The sequence below is a fragment of the Tachypleus tridentatus genome, chromosome 13 (genome assembly GCF_004210375.1).
Source record: "Tachypleus tridentatus isolate NWPU-2018 chromosome 13, ASM421037v1, whole genome shotgun sequence".
In the NCBI taxonomy this organism is placed as follows: Eukaryota; Metazoa; Arthropoda; class Merostomata; order Xiphosura; family Limulidae; genus Tachypleus; species Tachypleus tridentatus.
The window spans coordinates 153385631-153398655 of NC_134837.1; the positions used below are offsets into that span (position 1 = coordinate 153385631).

General features: G+C 34.4%; 1 protein-coding gene across 13 annotated transcripts in view; it reads right to left on the minus strand.

Annotated features, from left to right (window-relative positions):
* Positions 1 to 13025, minus strand: part of LOC143237638 (disks large homolog 1-like) — a 262734-nt gene that overhangs the window by 149583 nt on the left and 100126 nt on the right. For 5 of the 13 annotated variants that reach the window (XM_076477117.1, XM_076477113.1, XM_076477112.1 and 2 more), the window contains one exon: positions 9172 to 9315. The exons of 1 other annotated variant lie outside the window; for it this stretch is intronic. In XM_076477117.1, the coding sequence (XP_076333232.1) occupies positions 9172 to 9246 (75 nt within the window). In that variant the 5' untranslated portion in view covers positions 9247 to 9315. Of the gene's footprint in view, positions 1 to 1607; positions 1874 to 3526; positions 3569 to 3673; positions 4271 to 9171; positions 9316 to 13025 lie in introns of those variants that run through there. 7 more of the 13 variants (XM_076477125.1, XM_076477121.1, XM_076477119.1 and 4 more) reach the window with 4 other exon arrangements.

Consider the following 13025-nt stretch of genomic DNA (forward strand, 5'->3'; position numbering starts at 1 on the left):
TAACAACTTAATTCAAGGACGTTGATAACTTAGTTTTATAATTCAGTATTTATACATTGCTAATAACATGTCATTTTCTCTAGGTTTGGATTTAATTGGAGGCTAGTAAAGCTGGAATGACTCCTTCAGGATCGTACAAGTACCCTAGAATGCTGGACTGATGTTAAGGAGATATTTACAGAACCAACTTCACTCTAACTCACTGCAATGTACAAATAATCGACACCAGCACATGCTAGAGTCATACTGATTAATGGGAAGAATATTAAAGAGATCCAACGCCATGATCCAAGTATGATACCATATATACACGCACAACTCCCAGCCTCGGCCCCATAAAATTTTTTTAAAAAGTAGACTGCTATATAATATAGTTTTGATAGTTAAAAACTGGTGTTTCTAAGTATTAAAATGTATAACATGCACGCAGATCTATCAATTGCAAAAATACCTGATTTTCTTCATTACCGAATACAAATTTAAATTTTCTTTCTTTCAAATGAAATTATTTTGGCTGCTATGACGTTTGTGGAAGGCAAACGATCGTTGTGCAAGAAGTTATGCTGCTATCTGGTGACCATAAATGAAAATGTTAGCAATGAAAATATGGAAATAATATATACTTACAAACTGAGCTCACTGCTAAGTAGTATTTTATTTTTCGTTATTCTCCTAAGAAAATACGTGTGATAAAAAATCAGAATACTATAACTGTTATTAAACCTGTGAAACACTTGATAATGACAATTAAGTGCTCAAATAAGATTATAACTCAACCTCAGCAGTTATCTGTATGCATCATAGAGTAAGGTTAAATGTAACGGCCATTATTTTCTCGGCCCATCTCTATATACCAAGTACTACCGCGTTTATTGAATGTGAAAGTAAACCACATTTTATAAAAATTATTTCTTTGCCTTAATAAATGAATTACTCTTTATTACATTATACTTTTATATCATCTTTCATAAACATTTTGAAATAAACAATACATGCCAGAAAATAGACCATTATATCCTAGTTCACTCTTACTTCAAAAAGGTTAACAACTGCCAGAGTGAACTGGATATATATTAGATTTTTATATCTTTTTCATGTATTCTCAGATGCATCCATAGATTACTACCAATAATATAAACACTTTACCCGATGCTCAGACAGAATAAGAAATACCGAGTGTCAGTAATTGCCTAAAACGCTTCAAATTACATATGTTAGTCTGTTCTGAACAATAAGAGCACATATATATCTTCAGACATTATATCTATAACAATTTCCAAAATGGTGTACACAAACAGGTACAGCCATGTATTCTGGCACAATGTTATATGGTGTACAATGGTCTATCTACGCTCTGCCCACCATGATATCGAAAGCTGGTTCCTGGCGTTTTGAGTCCGCAAACATACCACTGTGCCACTGTAGAGCGAGGGTAAACACTTGTAAAACACTAACATTTTCTTTTACTATTTTATGCATACAATCTTCTGTGGTAATATGTTTGTTTTTTTAATTTTACGTAAAGCTACTCAAGGACTATCTGCACCAACCATTCCTCATTTTGAAATGACAGACAAGGAAAAACGCAGTTAATAATCATCACTTACCACCAACTCTGGGGATACCTCTATATAAATGAGGCCTGGCATGGCCAAGTGGTTATGGCGATCGACTCGTAATCTGAGGGTCGTGGGTTCTAATTCCAGTCACACGAAACATGCTTATCCATCCAGCCGTGGAGGCGTTATTATGTGAAGGTCCATCCAACTGTTCGTTAGCAAAAGAGTAGCCCAAGAGTTGAGGATAGGTGGTGATGACTAGCTCCCTTACACTGCTAAATTAGAGATGGCTGCCACAGATACCCCTCTTGTTGCTTTGCGCGAAATTCAAAACATAAACAAATAAACTTTACAAACGAATAGTTGAATTGATAATCATATAATAATACCCCCATAGCTTAAAAGGTGAACATGATCTGTAACGGGATTCATTCCACCAATCTGTGGCTTGCAAGTTCAGTACCTGAACCACAAGCCATGCCAAACCCATGTGGTAATATATGGAGATTATCACATTATTTTATAATTTCAACGACTTATTCCACCCTGATTTATATAGATTGGGTGTTAACAATTTGAGACAAAGAAAGGAGGATGAAAAGATCGGTGTTTCACTTAAATTATAATATTTGTCACGCATATTAAAATTCTATTAACCCGCATTATTTTTCGTTTTTAACGTAACAAGTATAAAAAGTTAAAAGACGAAACTTTTCATTATTCATCTGTTTAAAATGTTTAAAAATTCTTGAAAAGAAAAGAAGTGTGTGATGATGCGGTATCCATTCTCTGTAAACTTAGAACGACTCAATCTCCCAGGGAAAAATATAAATAAAAAGGCCAACATTATTTAGGTGGAGTAAAGCAGTCATAAGAATAGTGACGACATACAGAATGTAAACCATTGAAAGTTTTTTTGTAAAATACAAATCTATCAAAACAGTCCGCTGACAATGCCAAGAGTTATTTTTCCATAAACAAACAAAGAAGGGTAGCAATAAGAATGGCGTACATTACAACACTAACTACAAGTTATGAAAAATATGTTTTATGTTCACAATACTTGAACTAGAAGTTGCAAGCTTTGTATCATCAACTGTATCAATACAATATTCCATTTGCACCGCATCAACACATTTCAAGGTATGCTGTTTATCAACTATGTTCCATTGTAAAAATTTATAGTATTTACACCATTAAAAACCCAAAATTAGAGTTTGTTATTACTAAGCACAAAGTTACACGTTGGGCTATCTTGTGTTCTTCCCAACGTGTATATCGAAGCCTAATGTTTAGCATCAAAAGCCCTCAGATTTACCAGTGAGCCACCGCGAAGCAAACAGAAAAGCACAATGACAATTAGGAGTGGTGTTCACTGAGCGTCATATTCCTTGTGTATGCAATATTTTTAAATTATTGTAATTAACAAAATAAAGATGTCATTGTTAACAAAAAGTTATGTTTTCCTACCTAAGACAAAAAATGTTTCTGCTAATGTCTACAGCTACAAATGAAGTTTAATATAAAAAAAATTGTGAAATCACCAATATCACTTAAATCATCTAACACACCTCCAAAACATCACTCGATACAGAAAATGAGTGTTTTGTCCTGGACATCATGAAATAAAAAATACAAATTTCCTTCTTAATTTGATGCGGTCGCGCCATCTATACTACAGATTAATAAATAACGTTTGCAAGTATATTTGATTTAAAGTTTAAACACACTACTTTTACTTTGCAGTGATAAAACATACTTTAACAGGCACTTAGTAACACACATTAGTCTTATTAGTATCTGTAAGCATATACCTTTATGATACTAATGTCAAAAGATAGGGTATGTTTAACCTCCCTTCTTCAACTGACTTTATTCAATATTTTGGAGGATTTAGTGCTGTACATATTTAGTTCATATATTTTAACAATAGCGTTTCAACATATTCGATATTTCTGGAAACTTACGTGTGAAATGGCACGGCAACATAACATAACTGGCGTTTAACGCAGAAATTAAAGCTGTCCCCTTACGCTGGAAACCCAAAGAATTTAGCAACCTATTCTTAACGCCGGGCCTAGTTACACCAAGTCGCGAAACACATTAATTATTACCTTCTTTGGAGCGTCATTTCTTAGCCTAGTTAAATCATCTCCTTTGTTGGGGTTTGAAATAAAACGAGAGGTTGAAGCACCTGCACCCATTACTTTTCTTATCCAATCCGAACACTAATGTTTCAAGGATGGTCTCCACACTTATACACAACGAACAGAAACATCCTGAATCCACGGTACACTTCCTCTAACAAACCTTCCACTTTCTTGATACGTAACTAAACAGGTAAACATGCATTCGAGTATTAGCCTTCACGCGCCTTGTGCCACGTGACAAGTTTTGCCTGGAGATATTTGGGCTTGTGAGGAATGTTCTTCGGTGATAGTTAATATTATGTTGTAATACGTTCTTACCGCAATAACATCATCTAGTGGTCCGTAACAAAGGTGAGTCAAACACCCAGAAACAGGAAATTACAAGTAAAACGTACCACATTTCTGAGATTCCTACCACTGCAGAACAGTAGATTTTACGAACTCGTACTGTTGTTAATAAAGCCAGGATGTACTGCCGTACTTTAGACCTCTGGCTGCAGTTGATAACTTGTTGGCAGTTGGATATTCAGTCGGGTCAGGTTTCCGTCACCAACATTTCCACCCACAACACACCGACGTGTACCTACTCTTTTTTATATTTTATTTTTTACGTAGTGTACACACACACAACAGATGTGTGTATATATATCGACGAATCAGGTTTCTCTGAATACAAGGTCAATTTACGACAGCTATAAATATGAAACAAACTGTGTCGTATGTCACGTAACACGCATTGTATACTTTTATTTTACTAGTCCCTGTCTAATTAACTGTTCTGTACATAATTAAAATCTGCAACATTGTTGATTCATAAGTTTCAAGTCTTATTAATAAATATATATATATATAAAAGGAATACCAGTCAGCCATATCAACTTAATACTAAAAGAAAGACATTTAATATATAAATATGTGGGAAAATAAGTTAAATAAACAACTATATATATGCATCCATACGCGCGCGTGCACGTGTGTGTGTGTGTATATATACATAGCTTTATACACACACATATATATATATATACATTGTTCAACACTTTTCATTTATAAAAACGAATACTATTTACTATTAGTGCTCACTAAAAGGCTGTACAAATTCTTGAGCTTATTTCAACGACAAACACTAACATTTTCTCTATCAGTACATCACATTATTTATGGTTCAAACAGAATATCCAGACATTACGCACGTTTGTCTGGCTTGTGAACCACAGGTTAAGAAGAAGTATGCATTACCTCAGCTTATATTATCTTGTAAAACATTTAATCGATTTTTTCTTTGGTTAAAAACATTTACAATACAAGAACAGGTGATTTCCCTGAATGTAATCATTTATTTCATTATTTGAATACCTTACTATGAATTAACGGTGTATACAATCACTGGTCAAAATGTTAGAAACCCCTACCTCTAAAAAAAACAATCTGTCCTGACTTTGCGTTTACACAAAGCAAGCCTGCAGATTTATAACGCTAAAACGTGGGATTCGATTCCCGAAGTGGGCAGAGAAAAGACAGCCCGTTACACAGTTTTTTGCTTCACAACATACAAGCATCGGGAGTCTTATACGGACACTACATCATATAATCATTAGTTGTTGTTACAATGGGAAACATTAAAAGTTCACCAAGCTTTGAATGAGATGTTGTTGTTGGGCTCGATTGGCACGTGACTCAAATGTGAAGTGGTAATTAAAGAGTCTACACTATATAGTTATCTGAACAGAAACTTCGTCTAATAAAACAACTGTTCAGGCTAACGGGCGGTCACCTCTGCGTGATTTGACGCACGGCTTTAATAACGGTCCACGAACATCTATTTCTATTATTATAAGGCGAAGGAAGTTGTGTGATATTAACTTGAATAACCGTATCCCTTCCCCATTTTCACCAGAACAATGTGAAAGAAGCTGCAGAAAATTGAGTAGTCGTGCCTTCTCATGCAAATGAATTGTTTCAGTCAACAACTGAATGAGGCGTCTCTAATAGTGTCTAGATAATCAGAATTGTACCATGGTACAATGATAATGTGTAATGTGCCCAGACGCACAAGTTTCACATAGTTTTGCATTAAATTTAGGGTTACGTTGCGACGACAACCCAAGAAGTCACGAGCCCATCCTACACACTGTTCACTGTACATGGTTCTTAAGGCGATATAATGTTGTTGAGCTCTATTAGATGGCATGAACTAATCCACTGGTCCTTTTGAATAGTCATATCTCTGTTCATGAATACTGTACCACCCTAACAGCCCAGATGCATATCACAATGCTCTATTCTATCTAAATGGATGTGCTTACTTTCAGGACGACAGAGCTAAAGTTAGTTGTGATTGGTTCAGTAAGACATGAACATGATATAGAATTCCAAAATCTGCCTGACCTGCACAGTCCCTTAATATCAATAATATATGGAACATATTAAAATGAAATACAGTCCATTACTGTCAACTATACCTGGACTGTAAATAACGTTAATTAAGGAATGGTTAAAGATTCAAACAGATGCCTCCAGATACAAATGGATTCAATTTCACGTCTTACCTAGGCGTTGATCACAGCATGTGGTAGCTCAACATGTGATTAGGCCATTCGATGGAATGATAGTTTGTACTGTTTAGTCTTTCATGAGAGTACACTAACGTGTTCCAACTTTTAGAATTCAAAACACAAATAATTTGCATTTGTTTATTTGTGAACTGAATTTCGCGTAAAGCGACTCGAGTGATATTGCGTTAGTCGTCTCTAATACGGGAGTTATAAACCAATAAACTGTCAACACCACCAATTCATGACTTACTCTTTTACCAACGAAAAGTGAAACTGACTTGCATATTATAACGTTCCCACAACTGAAGAAGCGAGCATATACATCGACTGATAGGAATTTGTGACTAGTTTATAATTAACTTTGAAAAGATTACAATGAACACTCATGAAATTGTACCAATCTGTAAGAAAAGAGTAAAGTCCATGGGTCAGGTACGTACGAGAAGCAAAAAATATCGTTTGAAATGTGTTTTGATATAGTTGTCACAGTAAGTTGTCCATTTGTTAATTTCCAGTTGTAACGTCACTATTTTCTACTTATTTATTATTTTTCATCGATGGAGTTGGGACATAAAATAGTCCTATTTCTGTTACTGTTAACACTTGTTTTCATTTTAATCTCAGTCTCTACAAGCTTAGACATGCGAAACGAATTCATATTACACCTATCTATATAAGTTTCACTTGTATTTTGTTCTGTTATTACACATATAACAGCTGCGAAAATAACAAGTCGTTCAAATTCCGTAATAAATAGAATATGTAAATGACCAGTTACTTGTCTTCTGCTTGTTTTGTCAACATAACTTTTTATTAACTTTTATGAGCTAATCTTGATAAAGTTTAAACAGTTATAAATGAATTTCCATTTATTTTTTATTTTTTTGGTAAGTGTAGCGTGATATTCTATTTTAAATCACAAATTATTAGACGTTAATAAAATAAAATTAACGCGTTAAAAACATTGAATATTGTTTTAACAAAATATTTGCGTGATAAATAGTTTAAGAAATTTTAAATAACTTAAGCGTTAAAAATAATAAATAATTGATATTAAGATAAATAAATAGCATTGTTTTAGTCCTTACCTTAATTCTGGTTTGAAAATTAGTCACAATTTCACCAATTAAATACAGTTGACACCACAAACAGTTGTTTGTGGAATTCAACAGTGTAAAGTGCGTCTCAATTAACTTGTGTGTCTGTCGTATCCCAGCCGAACTGATAAGATCGGGTTGGACGAAAGGCCTTGTCGGCATAATACGATTGCCATATTGTTATACATTCTTTTTTACTTTCACTCATAATTTCTTGGAATTACGTAATACTCAGAGTTAGTATGCATATAAATCTAATAAATTGCAAAAATGTGGTGCCATCTATAGAAACAAATATTCACTAAATGAGTAATATATATATATAGATAGATGCATCACCAACAAACAAAACTAAGTGAAAACGCAATAGCTATTGCTATTCATCTCACATACACAAGATAAATAAAAAAAATTAAGAATTTAAAAACCGGAAAATAGGGATTGTAGTAAAGTAGGGAAACAAGGCTTGAGAAACTGTAAGTATTATTTAATCAAACTACAAAGCTCTATTTTAGCTTCATGCAGTTTTCTATAATTACATTTGATGGATTCTAAACAGGGATTTGTAGGTTGAGTAAATAATGTCTATAGTATCTCCAGGTTGTTACCTAGAATTTGTAGGTTGAGTAAATAATGTCTATAGTATCTCTAGTTTGTTACCTAGAATTTGTAGGTTGAGTAAATAATGTCTATAGTATCTCCAGCCTTGTTTGCTTACGATCCATACTTTAAATTCCCAATTTTCTATTTTATCTTGTTAGCTGGCTTTCTTTAGTTCCAGAAAAACTAATTGCGAATAGTTAAATTGCGAATAGAGATGGTCATCGAGGTTTATTTATAGCTTCTGTATAATTAAATTTTCTATATATAATGCTTAGCAATGGGCAAATATGTGCTTAGGCTAAAACACAATTTTCATTAACAGTACGTAAAATTTTACTAGTAGAAAAGCAGGTTTTAAATAAAGGTTGAAATAAGCATATTGGCTGATGATTCCTGTTCAACCCTGAACCTGCTTTTAAAAGCAGCAACATGTGTTAGTAAAAAAAATAACTTCAAGAGATAATGACAGCATCTCTTATACTAGAATTATATTTTTCAGCTTATGTAAAATAAAGAGGATTTGGTTTGTTTTGAATTTCGCGCAAAGTTACACGAGGGCTATCGGTGCTAGCCGTCCCTAATTTAGCAGTGTAAGACTAGAGGAAAGGCAACTTGTCATCACCACCAACCGCCTACTCTTGGGCTACTCTTTTACAAACAAATAGTGAGATTCACCGTAACATTATAACATTATTATGTTTGTTGTGACGGGGATTCGAACCCGCGACCCTCAGATTACGAGTCGAACGCCTTAACCCACCTAGCTAGGCCGGGGAAAAATAAAGAAGAAATAAATCAACTTTTCAATACCCCTACATTCTCTACAATACCTTATTTAGTATTCTACAAAAGGTTTGGGTGCAATATACCAAATCAATGTTGTTTTATGCTGACAATGGAATAAGAAAAGGAATTATAAACGGACTGTTTTGAGTTGACTTTCTTTTTCTTGTAAGACTAACAAGTATACTTTTATGTGCATTTTTATACGTGTAACGTCTTAGCAGTCAATAGTAAAGGTTTTAAAATGTTGTTTGGACTAAACCGTTACCGTTTAAGATGCTTGTTCTGCCCAAACGTTTTAGTTAGGTTCTATTCAATTCCTTGCGATATCCATTATAAACAACTATCATGGTTCGTGATACAAGAATGCTACGATAATCAAGATGAAGCTATAAAAACAAAAATAAAGGCAGATTATATTTACCTTTTTTGGAGAATCCGAAAAATCTGTGCTGTAATCAGTGGATATATCTCCTTTATTTCTGATCATTCCATCCATACTAGAAATTTGCTTAAGTTCTGCTGGAGTAGGTGGAGGCGGCAGGTCCTCTTCTCTATATCTAAACTTCTGTGAAAAATAAATTATCCATTTTAACTTCTTAAAAATGCCTCTGAATATTTTACCTAAGACAAAAGCAGCAGATAAATCTATTGCTTGTACACAACGTAACTATACGTATATTTTATGACCGTATAATAAAAGTATGCATGGCATCCACTACCGGCACTTGTGCTTTTTTTAAAGGTAAATTTATAAGTTATACAGACATAATTCATTACATTATCATACACAAAAATTTAGTTATACTAAAACTATTTGGGACCCCATCACGTCATTACAGCCCAATCATATTCTTAATGGGCGCCATATTTCCATTACTAAAAGCTCCATCGCAAAGCAGTTGTGTACAAAGGATATAAAACTTCCCTGACTGCTTTTCATAAGCCATTTAATGTAGAAGGATGACAATTTCCCAGCACTTGTTTCAACATTTCTATTGTTCATAAATCTATATGTGCTGCGTTGGACCTATAGATCCAATTATTCATTGCACGGAATAATACGAACATCAGTTTTAGTTTCCAGTTACTTGAGGTATATGATGGCTGAACGTATATTTCGTGAAAACAACATGTGTATTATTTAAACAAGAAGAAATATTTATTATGTTGCTTATTGCTGACTTTCACAAGTGGTCGGCTTTTGCCTCTGACCTTTATATTCGTGGATTCTTATCCGTTACAAGACGCTGTTATTTGCTTGCTATTGTTAATGTACAACTTGTTGCAAATCTCTTTCTAGGTGGTCTTAGTTTCCCAAGTTGATCCACATTCCTTTATTTTCCAATGTCATCAAGTACAATGTATATCCACGTTTGGAAATCCTCAATTTACTATCTGAACACAACTTCACGATGTGAATGTATGAATATTTTGTGTCGGAAAATATTTTTACACAACTTTCTCAAAAGTAATCAAATTTTGGCGGCATCACACTACTACACTACGTAACGCAAAGACCCGACATGGCCAGGTGGTTAAAGGTACTCGACTCGTAATCTGAGGGTCACGGGTTTGAATCCCCGTCATACCAAACATGCTTGCCCTTTCAGCCGTGGGGGCGTTATAATGTGACGGTCAATCCCACTATTGGTTGGTAAAAGAGTAGCCCAAAACTTGGCGGTGAGTGGTGATCACTAGCTGTCTTCCCTCTAGTTTCACGCTGCTAAATTAGAGACGGCTAGTGCAAATGCTCTCGTGTAGCTTTGCGCGAAATTTAAAACAATCCAAACGTAACGGTAAACATTGTAAAAATGTAAAAAAATATGCAAAAAGTTACAGCACGACAAAGCATATTTAAAATATGCAAGCAAACGAAGTCTAAACTAACTAAACTTATACCATGATACTTCCTCACCACTCTTTACTGTTGAGACTACACTACCATATTGAACGGGTTTACACACCTTGCCCTGTCTATCCTAGAGAAGTTCCACATACCAAGTTCCTATATTTTGTACTCCAATTTCGACATTATGTTATTGCAAGTTACAATCCAACACCTAGCAATATGAAGCATCCTCCTTACAGTAAAGCACTCACAGCTATGACAAGAGGTGTATGGACTTCAGTCCGACAGTAACAGGAAGTTCCATATACACAGTAAACACGCTTGTCTATAATCTTGGCCTCTAACTAAATTCGTAGATAATAAATTCCATGCCAGATGTGTTAACTCTTTTCTTTTACAAAACGTTTCGAAGCTTGCGTTGGGCTTAAGTGGTTAACTTGCAAAGTTCAGTGTACGTCCATTTCTTCAGCACATTAACCAAAACAGATTTGGATATAAGTAATTAAGTTGTAATCGAGTGAACAATAACCATTGAAGGTGTGAGTGTTCCTTCCTAACGTTAACTAACCATTCTTTATTCATCACATATGACAATGCCACGTAAGATTCAATCCGTAATTTTGTATCTTACTGTTCTGGATGTAACATTAGCACTTCTACTTACAACTAAATAACTGACAATAATGTCTAATGGATCATCGCGTGTTACATAAAAACAAAGCCAGAATCACTTAACATCACTTTTGAAACATTTTACTAGATTCTATTACCAGCAATACTAGTTTTACGTGTCCTCTTCTTTTGCTCTACACCTCGTACTGAATCACGAAATTATTTCTCAGCCTGTCGCATAGAGCAGTTTTCACGAGCAAAAGCTTTGATTACTATGCGTTTGTCATGTAACATTCCTGCAGAGGGAGACATAATTACACACATCACACTTCTGCTGGAAATAATACGACTCCTTTTACCTCTATAAGCACTAAAGTAGTGTGCCACTGTAATTCCTTTAATGGCATGTGAATTATGAACATTATCTGGCTGTACTCTTGTGCATTTTATTTTAGTACAACATACAGAGAAAAAATCTCAAGATGTTTGCATTTAGAATGTTCCTAAACTGGGCTCGTTTAACTCTAAAAGACAAAACAGAGAGAATAAAGACTTTTTTTGTCGTGTTCGAACATCCATAATGCGAGTAGTATTCGATACAGTGCAATCATTCTTTTTATATATACTGAAGAGGCCATAGACAAAACGAATCAGAAGTCATAAAAATAGTTGTCACAGAAATCTACAGTTGCTTAATGTGGCCATTTTCTTATGTCAAAGATGATTTACAACCTTAGGATGACGAGACAGATGACCAAAACTACGAAACTACCTAACACAACTACGTATCGTATAATTAGCAGACTTGACAGATGCTATATAAACCAATTCCAGAAATAAAATTTCTCTAAAGCATAGTCTTAAACGTAAGGATCAAACACACGATCGCAAAATTTCGGGTGCGTCAGTAAGATTTACTATAAAGTAACGATCACGAACTTCCATCCAAGTTCAGTGAATTCTTTAATACAGATTTCTGCAGAATTATCACAGAATTTATGACAACTCTTACTATGTGGCGTAGTGCCAATAAGCATATCTTGTGTCGTAAGTTGGCATTTGCGTTAGGACTGGTAATATTTAGTCCGAAAACCTGCGGTATTATGCTGTGATTTTCTGATAACTTTCTATTCTGTGTTCCATATTGGCGTTCCAACTGTGCATATATAATTAAATAAAAATGACTTAGAAATATAAGCATATATGCTAGTTTACGAACAATGTTATGGTAGCAAAACCTAGTTAATTTACTTAAAAAATACACGCCTCAAGGCCAAAATTGCATATGTTTGATATGAAAAACAACAAACTTTCAGGTTCTGTGGTACCAATTCTGATAGAAAAGTTGAGACTACACGTTGTAATTGACTTTGGTAAGTGCAATGAATCGAAATAATAGTACAAGAAATTGGACAGACAAATTCTTAAATCAGTAATCCCATTTTACATCAAAGAACCATTAAACATCTTTAGAAGGTTTAATCTTTAAACCTTTACTTCACCAAACGGGTGGAAACAACTGTACTGTTAACTGATTGTGTCATCAAAAGGAACACGACAAAAACACGTTAAAATTCACAGTGAATGGGCAACGAATCACCCATTTTTTCAAGCAATTCCACTTTACACATTGCCTAAGGAATATTTACTTACTTCACTTCTTAAAAGCACACATAAATTTCATCCCTCACAAACACTATTTGAAGCTGAAGGTTGCAAAGAAGTATTGCAGAAAGCCTAAAAACAATTCTATCAAAGGATGCATCATTTCAAGGGAACAGTCTTGAACAGTAAATTAAAATTACAGTGAAAAA